This window comes from Abramis brama, assembly GCF_963993115.1.
Source record: "Abramis brama genome assembly, chromosome: 19".
NCBI lineage: Eukaryota > Metazoa > Chordata > Actinopteri > Cypriniformes > Leuciscidae > Abramis > Abramis brama.
The window spans coordinates 4,846,550-4,866,054 of NC_139981.1; the positions used below are offsets into that span (position 1 = coordinate 4,846,550).

General features: G+C 39.0%; 1 protein-coding gene across 2 annotated transcripts in view; it reads left to right on the forward strand.

Moving 5' to 3' along the window:
• The window catches only part of LOC311069394 (CD276 antigen homolog), a 61,326-nt gene that overhangs the window by 29,728 nt on the left and 12,093 nt on the right, over positions 1 to 19,505 (forward strand). The window contains exons 2-4 of one of the 2 annotated variants that reach the window (XM_084092518.1): positions 10,238 to 10,585; positions 12,231 to 12,506; positions 13,158 to 13,238. In XM_084092518.1, coding sequence (XP_083948644.1) covers positions 10,238 to 10,585; positions 12,231 to 12,506; positions 13,158 to 13,228 — 695 coding nt within the window. In that variant the 3' untranslated portion in view covers positions 13,229 to 13,238. The remainder of the gene's footprint in view (positions 1 to 10,237; positions 10,586 to 12,230; positions 12,507 to 13,157; positions 13,239 to 19,505) is intronic. The other variant, XM_084092517.1, reaches the window with a different exon arrangement.

Sequence of the window (19,505 nt, forward strand, 5' to 3'; positions counted from 1 at the left end):
TTAAATCATCATTTTTTGGGGCTGTGAAAAATTCATTATGCAAAATTCACTTTTGTATGGTGTTTGGACATAAATGTGTGTTGGCAGTGTGTGTACACAACCACCCTACAGTGATAAAAATCCACTCACTCCTTTTTTTTAAATCTCCATAAATCAAAAGCAGTCTCTCCAAACGACCCGTTTTCAGAATGTGGCTTTAGTGACATCCCTAAAGCCACAGGCCCCGCCCCCGAGTGTTGACTGACACTGACACAGCTCTCTTTATTTACTCTTGAAATCTGCCAGCCACTGAAGACGAGGTGGATTCATTTTGTTTTCAAAGAAAATGCTCCCTCAACTCTACAGAAATTTATGTAAGTTACTTATGCACTTCTTATACTGTTTACTCAGCTCTAACAGCGATTTCCTGAAGAAAAACTGATGCTTCATCATTTGTGTGACATACAGTAAACTTTATTAAACTCATCAGTATATTTTGTGTCATCATTCAGACAATTAGATCGTCAGACGGAGTCCTACAGCAGGCTTGCATTAATAGTGTATACAAGCAATGCTAAATAGGTTATAATCGTAATTAAACTAAACTATACCTTTTCCAACTCCATACAGCATATATTCTCTGACTCTGTAGGCATTTTTATGGTCGAAATGAACACCATTACTGTGACTGTTTGTTTTATTATTATCATCTTCCCTGTTCTAGCTCTGATCGCGGGATTCGCGGCTGCTTAGGCTCCGCCCTCTGTGACGTGAACCAGCAGCTCATTAGCATTTAAAGGAGAAGCACTAAAACAGTGCGTTTTTCACAGACCCAAAAAATGATGATTTAAACGTGCTGTAAATAAAATTCTGTTGGGTATTTTGAGCTAAAACTTCACATACACACTCTGGGGACATCAGAGAATTATTTTACATCTTGTGAAAAGGGGCATAATAGGTCCCCTTTAAGTTTACCAAAAATTCAACTCACACAAGCTTTAACCTGTGATGATTCTTCTTCATTTTCATGTTAAAAAATTGTGCAACAAATTGAAATTTAATTTAGTAAATTTTAGATACATAAGAAACTCTCTCACCACTGAAGCATCCAGTACATATTTAAATGCAATGATCATCCCCCACCTTTTGTACTGCATTACATCCTGGTCTCAGGCATGTAAAACAGTCATAAAACCTTTAGAATCTTTGTATAAAAACTGCCTCAAAATCCATGACAAAAAAACACGTCATTATCATCACTGTCATATACGGCTAAATATGATAGACTCAGTTTTGATAATCTAATAAAACACTCAAATGTGTCTTTGCTACATAAAATCATATATAGTGCTACTGCTCCCCCCTGAAAAAGTTTGTAATGCTCTGCTCTGAAAAAACAGTGCGAACAACTAGAAGTGTCACAAGGGGGGACCCTTACAAAAAAAAAGTATACTTCAAGTTCATTTTATGAAGTATACTTGAGTAATGTTCAAGTATATTTTTAAGTATACTTTATGTAGTAAGTATACTAATGTCAATATGTACTAGTAGTAAACTTGTAAGTGTACTATTTTAATACCGCTTGGGACTAAATTGGCCCACTTGAAGTATATAAAAGTATATGTTTAAGTGTACTATAAGTGTAATAGTAGTAAACTTTAAGTGCACAACTAGTTCATAATTATGATTCTCATTTGTACTGCAAGTGAACTTATGAGTATACTAGTAGTTTACTATTTTAATACTTGTAGCAACTTTGAAGTATACTCTCAGTAAACTACTAGTTTAGTAGTTTTATACTACAAGTTTTCTTTAAAGCCACAGTATGGAATTTTTCTCCACTAGGGGTCGCTAACCTCTTTACAATAACAAAGGCGTAGTTTGATGACGCAACACATGCTAAGAATTATGGATGTTGTCGTCAACATCAAGCCGACCGATCTAATAATGTTTATGGTTGACTGAATACATCGATGCTTTTATCATGACTGTGATATGAAGCAGTTCGGGATTGCTAAGAGACAGCTATCAGCTCCACACATGATGCGAGTCCCGCGGATATAAAAGGAATATGGAAATTTCATTCTACCGAACTACACGCAGAATTACTACTCACAGGTCAGTTTATTAGGCAAATTAAACTTGTGAGGTAACGCAGCGCTGTTTCACTTGGTCTAACATTACACTATCACACTAAACTGCATTTGAATGTGTTGAAATGTATGTGTTAGTCTGTCTGTATGAGACTAGCAGTAATCTAGATCAACATTAGAATAACATACAGATCATATTCTGACATTTTATCATTGTTGAACTATATAACATTGATTAGTTTTATGTAAATGTGCTCACCTGTTTAATAAAGTACATGTAGGAGCGGTCGAAGTCTCGGACGTGGAGCTCTCGTTTATATACTGTCTATGGGAGCTCTAGGCATCTCGAAAACACAGCGCTGATATTGATTCTCGTTTTAGTTCTCCTTTTTTATCCAAAGTCTGCTTGCCATGGTCGTAATGTTTGAACGAAACAACAACAGCGTGCAAATAGACATTGCGAACTCCACAGTTGTCCGCGTCTGTCGCTTTGGTTACTATCAGAGGGCTCTGCTCATAGCTCTGGTTACTATGGCAGCACGAGCGGAAACCAGGGACAACGCGGATATGACGCCATTGACTGCGACAAAACGGAAATAAAGAAACGTGCCGTGTCTAAAAATTAAATTAAACTTTCTCCTGGTTTGAAAGTTGTTGGAAACAGTTGGGATAATGTAAGTACACAACTAAAAAAAAATATAGATATAGTGATTTTTGCTAATTTTAAAGCAAAAAAGATACATATTGTGCCTTTAAGTGAACTTAACATCATACTTATAGTTTACCATTTATATATTATTTTTGCTCTTTTATTGTACTCTCAGTAAACTATTAGTTTAGTAGTTTTATACCGCAAGTATATTAGAAAGTTTTCTTTTAGTGTAGTCACAGTAAACTACTAGTTTAGTAGTTTTATACTAAAAGTTTTCTTTTAAGTGAACTTAACATTATACTTATAGTTTACTATTTATATACAATTTTTGCACTTGCAGTAGGCCTATACTACTATGTTCAAATGTTATTTTTTATACTTGAAAAATACCTTTAACTCTACTTTAATTTTAAAAACCTTTTATTAGCTTCATGCATCCTTTTTTATCAACACTTGAATGTCGGTAAGTTTCATAAAGAAAGGCAACATTTTAAACAAAATAGTTGAGAAAATCACATTTTTGTCAAAGACTACGCCTTGATCAGATTCAGAACGATGATCAAACACAGATGGAGTAAATCGAGTCCGACATCCCCACAGCTTCAGTCGTTTTCTCTTAATGGGTTACGCTTTATTTAGAAACATTAAGCAGTTTTGATTTACAAGCTGTTTAATGTTTGATGATCACATTATTTTACATTTGAGTGAGCAATCTTCTTGTTTCAGCTTCTTCTTCTCCTGTGTTTTGATCCGGAGATTCTGTACTAGAAGATGTCATAGCGCCCCCTACCGTATACCAGTGAAAACATGGATAGCTGGAAAATTCAGTCAATGGTGGGGAAAAGTTGAATTAAAGTAAATTCCTATGTACACCAGTGGACTAGCCTACACAAAAATTCAGATACGCAGAATTAGAAACATATCTGTTTTATATCAATATTTTAATCAATATTTTCAAACAAACTTTCATAAGACTGTATATGAAAAACGATGTAAAAAAAAGTATATTTAATAGGCTACTCAATCAAAAGAGTTAACACAACTACAAGCCAAGTATACTTTGAATAATGAAACTTTTAAGTATATCTCGATCAAAAGATTGAGTAGCCTACAAGTATAGGCCAAGTACACTTACTGTAAGTGTAATTAAGTATATTTTTGAGAAGTATATAAAATGTAGACTGAAAGTATGCTTTCTTCTTTTTAGTTGAAAAGAAGTATACTAATAGAACCCTGAATAAACTTATTTTCCATGCTTATTTTACCCGAAAGTTTGTTACTATATAAAGCTGAATATGTTAGTTTATACAACAGTGTGTAATATTATGTTTTTAAAAAAGTATTTAATAGGCTACTCAATCAAAATAGTAAACACAAGTACAAGCCAAGAATACTTAGAATACTTAATTATACTTTTAAGTATATCTCGATCAACAAGAGGCCAAATATACTTAGACTTTTATGTCAGTATAAGTCAAGTATACTTAAAGGTATAGTGGAGGATCTTTCCGAATTTTAGATAAGACCCGCCCTCTCCACTTTTTGAATAAGTTTGATTGATTCACCAGAATGATTGACAATTAGGAGGACCAATAGTATAGGTGATCCACCCGGAAGTAAAAAATCCTCCGCTATACCTTTAAGTGAAATTTGAAGTATAATTCTGAGAAGTACATAAAGTATATTTCTGAGAAGTACATAAAAAGTAGACTGAAATTATACTTTCTTATTTTTAGTTTAAAAGAAGTATACTAATAGCACACTTGAATAAACTTCTTTTTCGTAAGGGGAGTGTAGCTTCCCACAACGTAAAACTCATGTGTGGCCATGAGGCAGTGGGAATACCCTTTCCACGGAACATATCTTATGTACAGATTCTCACACTTTCTCATGACTAACAAAGAGTTGGTTGCTAAGTAAGCAAGTTTGCACACATCTTTGAGATAAGAGTGTGTGTGTGTGTGTGTGTGTTAAATATGGGAGTAAAAAACAAACAGGTTTATAAAAACAGAAACAGGGAGGCCATCAGCCCATTTAAATGGGCTGATGGCCTCCCTGTTTCTGTTTTTGCAAACCTGTTTGTTTTTAATTACAATGGACATCACTTTATCCATAATCCTGTGGAATTTCTATTTTAAAATCGTTAATTTGTTTTAAAATTGGTCATACCTGCCCAGGGACTACAGGTGGAAATTAGCAATTGTTGCTATAACCTGGCCCAAGACATATTCTCTTGTTTAACAATAATAATAATAATAATAACTTTGACTTTTATAGCGCCTTTCAAGAAACCCAAGGCCGCTTTACAAGGGGTGGGAACTGGTTGGGGGGGGGGGGAAATTAGAGACCAAAGGCCTCTGTGAACAAGTATGCCTTGAGGTGCTTTTTGAAGGACAACAATGTGGGGGCATGACGTATGTGGAGAGGTAGTTTGTTCCAGAGGGTGGGGGCAGAAACACAGAATGCTCTATCACCAAAGGTCCGTAGCCTGGTGCGAGGAGTGGCAAGCTGGTCCTTGTCAGAGGATCGCAGGGACCTTGGCTGTGAGCAACGGTGGAGGAGATCTGCGAGGTACTGGGGTGCAAGTCCATGGAGTGATTTGTAGGTTAGGAGCAGGATTTTGTATGAAATGCGGGATTTGACAGGGAGCCAGTGAAGCTTCTTGAGTGTGGGGGTGATGTGCTGCCATGGCTTCGATCGTGTCAGGACCCTGGCAGCTGAGTTTTGGACATACTGCAGTCTATCCAGGGTCTTACTGGGCAGACCATACAGCACACCATTGCAGTAGTCCAAGCGGGATGTGATGAAGGCATGGATGAGTGTTTCAGTCACAGAGTCAGAGAGTGATGGCCGGAGTCTGGAGATGTTTTTGAGGTGAAAGAACGCCGACTTGGTGGTGGTTTTGATATGGGCCTGGAGTGAGAGTATGGGGTCCAGGATGACACCAAGGTTGCGTACCTCTGGGGATGGCCTGATGGTATAGCCATCCACAACCAGGAAAAGATCACTAACCTTCTTAGCCAGTGATGGAGGGGCCACCACCAGGAGCTCCGTCTTCTTATTATTAAGTTTGAGTAGGTTAGCAGTCATCCAAGTTTTTATTTTATGCAGGCAGTCGACAAGGGATATGGGAGGAAGCTGAGCCGAGGGTTTGGTACTTATGTAGAGCTGTGTATCGTCAGCATAGCAGTGAAAACTGAGTCCATGGTGACGAATGATTTGACCAAGGGGGAGCATGTAAATGGTGAACAGAAGGGGGCCAAGTACCGATCCCTGGGGCACACCATGATTGACTGGAGCAGGGGTTGAATTTGAGTCTTTGATGGTGATGTATTGTTTCCTACCGGAGAGGTAAGACTGAAACCAGGAAAGAGCAGAGTCAGTGAGTCCTAAGTATTCATGAAGGCAGTTGAGGAGGATGGCGTGGGAGACCGTATCAAAAGCCGCAGAGAGGTCCAGGAGGATGAGGAGACTGATGAGGCCATTATCGGCAGCTGTGAGGAGGTCATTCATGATTTTGATGAGGGCGGTCTCGGTGCTATGGTGGGGTCTGAAGCCAGATTGAAAGGGTTCACAGAGCTCATGGTGGGACATGTGTTGCTGTAGCTGAACAGCCACAGCTCTTTCCAGAATTTTGCTGAGGAAGGGAAGGTTGGATATAGGGCGGTGGTTGCTGGGATCATCCGGGTCCAAGCCAGGCTTTTTCAGTGTGGGGATCACCACAGCAGTTTTGAAGCTGGTGGGGACCACCCCTAGTGCCAGCGAGATGTTGATGATACTAGCCATGGCAGGGCACAGGGTAGGCAAACATGCCTTTACCAAGGTAGTAGGCATGGGGTCCAGCTTGCAGAAGGTGGACTTAGCTTTAGACACCAGGTCCATGACTTGGTTACGTTCCAGGGCGGCAAAGGAGGAGAGAGAGCACTGTGGTGGGTGGACTGAGGCAGTTGAGTTGAAGTCCAGCAGTTGATGGGCAGGAATGGACGGAATTCCTGTCTGGTGAAGCTGCTGATAAATGGTGTCCACCTTTTCCTGAAAAAACCTGCTGAATTCTGAGCAGAGTTCAGCAGCATCAGAGGGTTGGGGGGCATCTGGGGGGCGGAGAAGACGGTTGATCGTTGAGAAGAGACGCTTGGGATGGTTCTGTTGATTATTGATGAGAGTGGAGTAGTATGATGTTTTTGCCTGAGAGAGAGCTTTTTTGTAGTCCCTGACATGGTCTTTGAAGATCTCGTGATGGACAACAAGGCCAGATTTTTTGTGCAGCCTTTCAAGCCGCCGCCCAGCCGCTTTCATGAGGCGGAGCTCAGGGGTGAACCAAGGAGCTGGCTGGGTGAAGGAGATGGACCGGGTCTTCAGAGGGGCTACTGCATCCAGGCTCAGAGAGAGGGCGGTATTGTAGTGCTCCACAAGGCCATCTGCAGTATGGCAGGTAGGATGCAAGGCAAGGTGTGTTGCAAGCATGTTTGACAGCGTGGGTATGGACACGCGCCTGATGTTCCTGAATGTGATTGTTTGTTTAGCACGGTGCTTAGGTTGTGGCATCAGTACAGAGAACTGGACGGCATGGTGGTCCGACACAGCGAGGTCAAGGCACTCGAGGTGAACAGGGGTTAAGCCAAAGGTACACACCAGGTCCAAGGTATGCCCTTTGACATGTGTGGGACCCTGCACATGCTGTGACACATTGAAACAGTCCAGGAGAGACAGGAACTCAGCAGCAAAAGGGCAACTGCTAGAGTCCACATGGATGTTAAAATCTCCCATAATGATGGTGGACGGGGACATGGGGCAGACAGCTGTGAGTAACTCAGAAAACTCAGAGAGAAAAGTGTTGGAAGCTTTTGGAGGGCGGTAGACAAGAACTACCTGGAGCTGTGCAGCCCCAGCCAACACAAAATGAATATATTCAAAAGTTGCTGAGTTTGTGGGGAGCTCCTTAACAAGGATGTCAGAGCGGTGAATAACAGCCAACCCACCACCACGGCCCTGACAGCGAGGCTTTTGGATGTAAACATAGCCTGGGGGTGTGGCATGGTTGAGTGATAGGAAATCCTGCTGAGCTTGCCATGTCTCTGTCAGGCACATGAACTCCAATTTCTTATCAATGATAATGTCGTGTATTAATCCAGCCTTATTATTCAGTGAACGGGTGTTCAGGAGCATGAAAGTTGCAATCTGGTTAGTGAAAGTAGCGACAGGGGGAGCAGTCGAGTCAACAGAGGCCAGAGGACGCAGGTTGATTAGCTCTGCGTGACGATTGCTCTGATGACGTCGCAACACGGAAGTGTGGCACCGAACACCTGACACAGCTGGAGTTGTACTCGAGTGGACAAACTTATGTCGGGTGGCCCTGTGCACATAACGAGGACGACGCAGAATATGGAGAGACTTTATGACATCCAGGCAGCTCGGGGAGATGAAGGAGTAGAGTTTCTTTAGTTCCGTTGCGGAGTATTTAAAGAAAGCCATGCCAGGAGTGCGCCCAGCTTGGCTAAGTGACGTTAGCAGAGCCGCAAGCTGCGCTCCAGGTAGAGTCAGCAGTAACGACGGAGGTGGACTGGAGGTGAAGCCGGTGTAGCCTGTCCAAAGGTAAGACCACAGTTTGTCCGGTAGTAGTAGTCAGTTGAAATGGTCCAGGTAACGTTGATGGAGACTAGCTGCTAATCGCACAGTAAAGTTGAAGTTGATGGCTACTTGCGGAGCCAACAGATTAAATAGAGGCGACTTGTTAACAAGGTAACTGACGGTTGCAGAAACACAGGATTAAATCAGGGAATTTGTAAACGGGTAACATGGACGTGAGAAGCGGCGACATTCACGCCAGCGTCCTCTCGCAGCGTCCTCCGTTTAGCATGCTTGTGCGAGAGTTCGTGAGCTTTTATTATATATAACAAGTTATATATAACAAGTTTAATGTTTATTTGTGCATTGTCCCTGTTTCAAATAAAACAATTTCCATTCCAAAAATCATGGAAATTCATGCAGTTGTAGCCACTTTGTGGACTGAATGCGGTCTGGATACTCATAGAAGTTGTCACATGAATCAGTTTTATATATGTTTTTTTTTTTTATCATTTTGTTTTGCTTATATCAGTCACTTGCCTTGCCTTTGTGGAAACAGCTCATGAGAGATTTTATGTTGACCTAGTTATTTGGTCATGCAAAAGTAACAAGGTCCAAAAACAATAGGTCAGACAGTCATGGATTCAGTAATTTTTGTGTTGACATCCAGTCTCATTTTGTGTCTGACTCGAGGCTGATATTTGAGTCAAAAATAATGTAATGTCTGCAACACTTGTTTTGAGTCAGCCTGCCAATAGACTCTGTTACAAAACCATACTCCCAACAGGCAGTATTCATTTACAAGAGACCTTTTTGCCAAAATGATTGAATGTATGATGGGAAAAGGATTCACAAAAGGCATTACAACAGTTTCAACTGATTTATTACTGATTTGAACTCATTTCATATTGAACGAAACTGGCTTCAGCTGAATAATGACACTATTGTCTTTTTAAAGTTGCTTTACAGTAGAATTGATCTGTTTGCATCATTGAATCATTATTTTCCTGTTTATCACTGTAAAGCTGCTTGAAAACAATCTGTATTGTATAAAGCGCTACAGAAATAAAGGTGACCTGACTTATGCTGATTAGAGTATTGCATCAATGTGCTGTGTTAATGTGGCGAGCAGGATGAGAGGTGAGAGAACGGCACGATTGATGATGAGTGACGTACCGGTCTCGTATCTCTCACGGAGGAGCGGAAGCATAAGAGGAGCGACGACAGTGAAGAGCGAGAGAGGACCAGGCCTGGACTTATGTTGGGTTTTGTTTGTTGTGTTATATGTGACAGCAGTCATCCATGAGGGGCTGCTGTCTTTTACTTTCGTTTTGTATTTGTTTATTTTATTATTAAAGTTTAATAATAAATAATAAAGCTGAATGTTCGCCGGTTCCCGCCTCCTCCTTCCCACAACAACGAACTGTGTTACAGTAAATATGAAGGAATTTTCCATATTGATTTTTCACAGGTGTTTTACCCGTATTTTAATGAAGGCATTGCATTGTGTTTTAGAGTTAAAGGAAATGTCTGTTAACTTAACAGATAATGTTCTGGCAGAAATGAGTTTTTCTACTTTTCCTACTGTTTTTTTCTTTCTTTTTCTTACAGCATTCAAATCCTTAAATATGAGATAATTTACTTGAGAAGCAACGTTGCATACGATTTTATCTATAAGTGTAGACTATTAAGTATCGACCATCATATTAAAAATGCAATCTTTGAAAAGTCCTTATGCTGCAGTGTTGCATCTCAAGTAAATTTATCTCAAATTTCTGGATCATTTAACTGGAAAGCTTAGCAGCGTATTAACGTCAAATTGAAATGGGTGTCTTTGTGCACTGTATAGTGTAAGTAAACAGGCATTGAATGTATTTGCATTAAATATACTAAGTTGTGCTTCCTCTAAACATTATCTCTCAATATAATTATAATTTCTCATTCCTAGACTCCTTTTCCGTCAGAGTACCACCCAGTCCTGTCGTCGTGGACCGTGGAGTAACGGCTTTACTTTCCTGTGAATTCGAGCCAGACCTGAATTTCTCCCTTCTGGTGATCAACTGGCAACGGGAAGAAGATGCACGAGTGGTTCACAGCTTCTACTACCAGATCGACCAGCTCGAACGACAAAGCCCAGATTATAAAGGACGAACAAAGTTAAACCACAGTGAACTTCCTAAAGGAAATGCATCTCTGAGTATAAAGAATTTTGGACTGAAGGATGCAGGGAAATACCTGTGCACAGTGAGCAACACCAAGGGAACTGGCAAAGGAGAGCTACAGCTGGTCTACGCAGGTAAATGCCAGCGTTATTTTAGTATATTTAATATACTATTCGATTTGTTTTTATTCTTATATTTTGTTTTTATTTTAAGTTTGGTGATTTTGTTGTGCATTTTTGTAATATGTATTAGCTTTTTTCAAATATGTCTGTATGGTTTTATTAATTCTAAGTTTCAATTACTTTAGTACATCAAGTTCAATTAAATAAAAAATAGTTTTGGTTGTGCTCCGGCTCTGCGTGACTGCGGATGAATATGGTTATCCTACTGCTCATTAGACGGTTACTAATAGGCTTAAGAGATATAACCAGTTTAGATGGAAAGGATCTCAAGCTGACTAGGAGACGTTATTGTAGCTTTACCCATTAATAGACACAATACTTCCTTGAAAATAAATTCCAGCACAGCGCTACAACAACCATAATGAAATGATCTTCACAATAGATAATGCTTTACAATGAACTCTGCTAGAGAGCGACATATGGCAAATTATCTGTTCAATAAAATAACGTACTCACCTGTTGTAGGCTATAATAAAAACGCCATCTTGCGTCGCTTTTACAATATTTCAAATCCCTCAGTTCTCGCCATCTCCAAAAAGCCAAGCCTATGTTGATTCTTGTTTTATTACGAGATCTGTCGCTTTCTATTTTTGCCAGCAGACAATCTTCTCTGTTTTGTTTATATATATATATAGAATATATATTTTTTATATTTATTTATAATTGTTTTTATTTATAAATGTGTGATTTCCAGGAGGTTTGAGATTTAGCTGCTCCATGTCAACCTTTCTCACTCATTGTGACAACTAACCTCTGCCACTCTCACACTAAACAAGCGTCAAAGTAGCCGGAGCAACTTTTCTCTAATTACGGATATGACAAAACACACAGGCGAGTGACATATGTACGCAATTTCCCATAAAAACCATCCCGACATGTCTAAAATTAACGCCTGTTTTCACAGACAGGGCTTAGATTAGGCAAGGATCAGGCCTTAGTTCAGTTAGGACATTTAAGTAGCTTAGAAAAAAAACATTACTGATGTGCATCTTAAGACAAAACAATGGCACTGACATATTTAAAAATGTTCAGTTAAAGAATAATTTCAGTTAAAACATCTCAAACATGCATTTTAGTCTGGGAATAGGCTTAAGCCTTGTCTGTGAAACTGATAAACACTTATAATAAGCTTACCATAGTGAATAAGGGTAAAACAAAAACACATTTTGGAAGAAGGATGGATGATGTATACTCATTATTTAATTATTGTTAATTTTGAACAAAAAAAGTGACAGTGTACCTTTAACTATAATAACTCTGCCAAACACTAGTAGTCACCATTCAAATTAAAACAATCGTTCTGTAATTATTTACTCATCCTCATGGTGTTCCAAACCCGTACGTTGCAATGTTTTAGGTGCAACATAAATTAAGGAATTGGAACTAACGAGGGTGAGTAGATAATGACAGGAATTAATAATGACAGGATAATGTGAACTATTGCATGACTATCCAACTTTTGTGTTGAAACTCTGTATTCTGTACTAATGCATATACCAAGTCAAAGAGATTTTGACGTCTTGCAGTTAGATGTGAGAGATTTGAATGAATGTATTTGATTTGGTAAATCATTGTATGTGTGTTTTGTGTCTTCAAGCCTCCTATTCCGAGCCGAGGTTAAGCATCCATCTCAAATCCTCCGCTGTGACGGTCCAGTATGAGACGGAGGGCTACCCGAGGCCAGAGATCCTGTGGCGGGGGTCGGGGGGTCAGAATCTCACTGACCACGAGGAGGTCTTGTCTGCATCAGATGGAGGGCTGTACAACTTAAAAAGCAGCTACGTAACCCAGAATTCAGCGTTCAATTTCACGTTTACTCTAAAAAACCCTACAGTGCATCAGGAACTACAGAGGCATGTTATCCTCAGCTATGGTAAGCATTTTCAGGGGGAATGTTTTTTTTATTTTTATTGCATGGCTCTATGGGATACTAGTTTACATTTGATCAGTCATTTGATTCATTTTATTGTGTTCCAAACCGATGTTACAAAAATATGAGGATTTGACGGATTTTTGCAAACGTTTGGGGTCGGTCCAATTGTGGAATAATATTACAATTTAATACAACTTTTTTCTATTTGAATATATTTTAAAATGTAATTTATTCCTGTGATGCAAAGCTGAATTTTCAGCATCATTACTCCAGTCTTCAGTGTCACATGATCCTTCAGAAATCATTCTAACATGCTGATTTGCTCAAGAAACGTTTCTAATTATTATCAATGTTAAATCAGACAGCTTGTGCAAAGTATGGTGATTCACAATATTAGCTGTGATTCAACAACTGCATATCTTGGTTCTGTGAAACACAGCAAAGCCAATGATACTCGGGTATGGAGCAGAAATAACGCAACCTTTTCAGGCCTTCCCAGTTCCCGCTCTCTAACCTCTCTCCAGCACTAGAAAGCTTCTCCAATATTAACATGATTCCTAAAGCTCTTGACTGATTGTAACCCTTCTTTTTCCAGTTATATTCCTCTGACCCTTTCCTCTGGTAATATCGCAGCTATCTCTCTTTCTACAGTCTTTCTACAAATGTCTGGCTTGCTCACCCTCTCTCCTCCCCCATTGCGAGTGGACGCCCCCGACTGCTGATTGGCTGCAGGTGTGTTTAGTGCTCAGTCTGATCTTAATTACTTTGTTTGCTTCCCGTAGTGATGCTCGCACAATGTTTGCACTTCATCACAGATGATGACATGCAATGTTTGTCAAACACAGACGTTTCTGACGTTTTCATGAAGCAACAGAAACACTTTTCATTCAATACTTTATTTTCTGCCTAAAACAAACACCTGTACAAACAAAAATAAAGTTTAACATAATATTTAAATACCAATAAATGAGCAAGCCGACTGCTCTCGCATAGCTCTATTCAAGATGGCCTTAATTTTGTATTTTGATGGCATATGTCATAGTGACGTGATGTCGGCACGGTTTCAAGCTGGACAAAATTGCTAATCGCCATGCACTACTTCAAGTCAGATGCCAATCGGTCTGCGCAGTTATCTGCATAGTCTTGAAGTCTTCATAATACATTTCCATATATGGGAAACTAGTGCTTATGTTCAATATATTATTCTGTATATTTTCAAATATACTGTTAAACCATTTAATATATTGATAATTCATATATGGGAAATATATTTTCATTGCGTAAGGGATCATTGCTGTGGTTTGCCAAGAAGCAGTTGGTGAAATGGCAGTAGGCCTAGTTCAAAGTATTCCCATTGGACTATCTGAAAAACTCTCTGGTTTTGGCAAATTTGACAATAAAGGGGATAGTTCAATAAAGGGGATAGTCCACCCAAAAAAGGAAATGTCATTTAATTCAGGGAGATGTTGTTTTCCCAACAAAATATGTGGTAATAATGTTGTCTGGGTGTGTCATATTATACCAATTGTTTTCATTATTCCAAGTTATTCCAAGTATGCCAAGTGTTATTAAACCATATCAAATATTTGCTTGTCAAACATCTAGTGAAGTGCTTGTTTGGGATACATCTGCTTCAACTATGAGGCTCTTATAAGACGAGATTTTCAGGGCACAGTGAGATCTTCTCGAACTTATCAAGCAGTATGCAAAAAAACGTGAAGCATGGAAGGACAACCAGTGGCAGAAATGGCATTATTTTGGTAAACAAGTATGCTTTTTTCACATCCAGATGACAACGTTGACACGGATCATCCCCTCCATTTCTCTTTCTCAGACACGCCTTAGCACAGTTTTTCCAAAAGCTGTAATAACATGAGCCACATGAAAAGGCAGCGATGGTTTTGACTTCCGTCATATTTTATGATGATACATTGGTGAAATTACAAACATGGTATACACATTCTGAGACTTGAAATGAAATGTATAATTAGGAATTTTATGATGTTAAATGTTTTAAAGTCGCCTCCCTTACTTCTCCTGACAGGCCGTCACTGCTTATTTCATGTTCAGGGTTTGGACAATATAGTGTTGTAAGGTTCACGCCGTGCGGCCTGGTGGCCAATCTTATGATCTGATCTCTGATTTTACAGTTTATTAGTAAGAGCAGAGTTTGAAGGTTGAATAAGCAGAGCAATAGCACAGCTCTACATAAAGAGAAATATCAGAGTTCAAAAGAGGAAAAATTGTTGGCGCGTCAATGGCGTTGGCTGGTCATTCTCTTCTGTGTCCAGGGAAGCATGTATTTGTGCTGTGTCAACAGCTCTGGTATCCAGGAAAATGTCAGCATACATAGATAAGCCACATTCAACAGGAGTAACTGTTGACACGAGGGATCTGTCTGAAAGGGATGAGTGGATACAACCCGGATGGGATTGCGGACAATGTGAAACATATTTTTCTCCGAGTCTTTCCCACGTCATTTTGGAGGAGCAAGTCAAAAAACGTTTTCCTCCACCAGCATTTGTTTATTCAAGTGTGCTATTAGTATACTTCTTTTAAACTAAAAATAAGAAAGGATGCTTAGTCAAATTTGTATGTACTTCTCAGAAATATACTTAAAATTGCACTTAAGTATACTTGACTTATACTGACAGAAAGCTCTAATTATATTTGGCCTATTCTTGTACTCAGTCTTTTGATCGAGATATACTTAAAAGTATAATTAAGTATTCTAAGTATACTTAGCTAATAGTTGTGTTTACTGTTTTGATTGAGTAGCCTATTAAATAGCCTACTTTTTTCATAGTTTTACATACAAACTTATAAACTTTTTTTTTGTTGAAAATATTAATTTATAAAGAAAACAGATATATTCTGAATTTTTGTGTAGGCTACTGCACTGGTAGTGTACATAGGAATTTACTTCAAATCTACTGTACTCTTTGTCTGAACTTTCCAGATATCCATGTCTCCAAAAGCAACATTAACAAAAAGCTGAGAAAATATTTTTTTTGGCGAAGATTACATCCGTACAGTAGCCTGGAAATCCAGACCTAAATCTAAAAGATTAATGGTCTGGCATCAACTAATGGAAATCTGCCAGCTCGAGGGGGCGGCACCAAACATGCATTTGAAAATCTCACTGCACGCAATTGGATAACACTACGACCAATCACAACAAGTTATCGCTTAGCTACCAGTGGAGCTAACTGGTAGATTAAACTCTTACCATATCTGGTCGGCAAAACAGCAAGAAAAGAGTCTAAATCGTTCATTGTAGCGGCCAAAGCCGTTTCAAACAAATGGTTTTCATCCATAGCCATCTTGCAATGATTACTAATGACTTCGGCGTCGCAGCGCTGTCGTCATCTCGCCTCTGGCCCGCCTATATCAGATAACCCGATGTGATTGGTGCAGCTAATAACTTCGGCGTTGCCGAAAATTGGTGCAGCTCAGATCGAGGGTCATATTTAAAGGTCCCGTATTATGCCCCTTTTCACAAGATGTAAAATAAGTCTCTGATGTCCCCAGAGTGTGTATGTGAAGTTTCAGCTCAAAATACCAGATAATTTTTTACAGCATGTTTAAATTGTCATTTTTTGGGGCTCAGAAAAACACGCTGTTTTAGTGTGTGCCCTTTAAATGCAAATAAGCTGCTGCTGGACGACCCAGGGGGAGGAGCTTCATGAGCTCGCGCTCAGTCTCTCAGGACAATTTCATCTCACGGAATGATGATAATATCAGAAACTCTCAGTAACGGTGTTCATTTCGAGTCGGACAATAATGCCTACAGAGTCAGAGTGCTGTATAGAGATGGAACAGGTATAGTTTAGTAGTTTAATTACGGTTATTATAACGTATTTGTCATCTGCTTGTATGTATCCATTTTTTATTAATAGCCTACAAGTCTGCTGTTTCGGACCAGGTCCGAATGATGATCAAACATATACTGATGAGTTTAATAAAGTTTATTGTACATCACACAAAAGATGAAGCGTCAGTTTTACTTCAGAAAGAGCTGAGTAAACACAGTAAGTTATAAGAAGTGCGCAAGTATAAACGAATTTCGGTAGAGTTGAGGGAGCATTCCTGTGGGCGGAGGTTAGTCAAAAAACGGTTCTAGTGACGTCATTAAAGAAGGAAGTAGAGGGATGTAGTCCAAACGGGCCGTTCGATGTAGGCGACTTCTGTTAAATAAAATATCTCGCTTGGCATTAAACTTTGAGCTTTATAATTTTACAGATATTATTTATACTCTAACAACAACATTACACACTAACTAAAGTTTGAAACATGGGATCACGAAGAACGGGACCTTTAATGAGCATCATTTCTCGACACCAGAGTAACTCGCTGAGCAAATTCAACTTGTGCTCTCGCGAGAACTCTGGATTGCCAGGGAATCCGTACAGTCGATTTGAAGTAAATTCCTATGTCCACTAGCCTACAGATACTCAGAATTAGGAACATATCTGTGTTCTTTATAAATCAGTATTTTCAAACAATGTAAGTTTATAGGAGTAAAACACAACTACAATAGAGTTAACACAACTACTAGCCAAGTATACTTAGAAAATTAATTATACTTTTAAGTATATCTCGATCAAAAGATTGAGTACAAGAATAGGCCAAACACACTGACACTTACTGTCAGTCTAAGTCAAGTATACTTAAGTGCAATTTTAAGTACTGTACTTTCTTAGTTATGACCGCCGCTAGCATAGCTAGCGAAAGCGGTCATATAGGGATTGTCAAAGTTTTTTTTTTTTTTTTTTTCGTCATCTACTGAATTTTTACCAGGGACACCGAAACACCGGGGAACATGAAATTTGGTGGGCATGTAGCCCCACTAGACTTTTACGGAAAAATTTCGTTTGGTCCCCGGGGGCCACTCCCCCCCACCCCCCCCGCGCTGGGCCCCCCCAAACCCAAAAAATTCTGTTTTTCCTAAATAACTACCTGAACCGTGGCACCGAGGATGAAGAAATTTTTATGGTATGTTGCTCTTAAGGGCCCACATCAACCTAGCCCATAATCACTCATTTGTGATTTGCGCCCCTTCCCATAAAAAATGAAAATGCAATATTATTCTGCTTTAATCGCCCCTATCTTCAGTTGAGATGTTCAGAACTGCACCATATTTCATGTGTATGATTAACTTGACATCCTCTGGGGGTATGCTAAGTTTCGTAGAATTTCATCCATGGGGGGGTATAAAATAAATTCATTTATGTGCACATTTAGTGACTGTACACTCATCGGCCTGTAGATGGTGCTGTTGAGCGAAGGGTTGCTGGTTTAGGATGATACTGTCTCACACACACACATGCAGGAATACAAACAAACGCAAGCATGCACACACACTGACATCCACACGCACAGACACACACCCATACACACACATACAAATCCACATGCACAGACACACACACACAAACACACACGCGCACACACATGTACGCACGCATACATACACGCACAGACACACACACACACCTTTTTTTAGGTATATACATAAACACGCAATACAGCCAAATTGCTCCACGTCATTTATTTTTGTGGAAAGCCAGTGCAGGCCTGAGCGGCGGTCATATTTTGTACCGCCATGCGGTACATCTAGTTTTAGTTTAAAATAAATATACTAATAGCACACTTGAATAAACTTCTTTTTTTACAAGGGAAAGACAAGAAGCAGGAAACGAATCACTCCAACTCTATCTATCTTTCTGTCTCTCTATCTACACCGATCACATTGATGTAATTATTGGCATGTGTTGAGTAGGTGTGAATGTGGAAAATAAGCTCAAGTGTTTTGGTCTGTATCTCTGGGGGAATTTTGCTGGTGTCAGGCTGACGCAGGCTGTGTTCTGAGGCACTATCATTTATAATTATAATGAGAGCCACTGGAGGCAAGTTGAGAGAACCCAAGTGCAGTTTATTATAAACAAAAACAAAAACATGGCATGGCATGAACATGAACTTGCACAACAACAGATTTACAGGAAACAATACTTGACAAAGACACATGGCAAACATGAGGGCTAAATACCCACGAGACTAATGACTAGACAAGGGACACCTGTGAACAATGAAACAATGAACCAATGACAACATGACACATCAGACAAGGGAACACATGGCAGGATCACATGACTTACAAGGGATCACATGACAGACAATGAAACATGACTTGAACAAACCCAAAAACAAAACCGTGACAATAATTAAATATAAACACTTGAGATAGTGAAAAAAAAAAGTATACTACAAATACATTTACATATTTATGTGCTTAATATAAAAACCCTGCAATTGTACTTTTAGTAAACTAAACTGGTATACTTAAAGTCTGCTAAATTGGAACAACTATTTTTGTGCTTAATGCACTTTAGTTATCCGGAAATACTCAAATAAGTATATTTGACTGGGCTAAAGTGGAACTATTGCAAGTATACTTTGGGTAAACTTTTAATATATTGCATTTAAAGACCGATATCATACAGTGATCATACTATCCTTAGTAATGGTGATATTAAAACACATTTTAGGAATAATCATAATTTGATAGTTTAATCAAAATTTTATATCAGTAAGTCTTAAGTGATATGTCATTAAATATGTTACTGCATTTGAAGTATATAGTATGAAAAAAAAGTATTTTAAATAGATTTTGGTATTTTTATTTTTATTTATTTTTTTGAGTTTTGAGTCTTTCTGTACTCGTTTACATATTTGGTTTGTAACCTCAAACAACCAGCACTGAATCTCAGTCCTTGCGCCTATTTACACTGATCAGATAACTATAGCGGTTTGTTACAGTTTTTCTCGATTGCTTAAACACATTTCTTGAAACTATGCCTCGTATTCTCAAAACTGTAAACACAAATCCATAACGCCTCACCCAATTCCCCAAACATCCTATTTTCAGGTCAAAATGAAGCTCTACACTCAAAACCATTCATTCTTGCTGAAAAAACAAACTTTGCCCTCAGACATCAC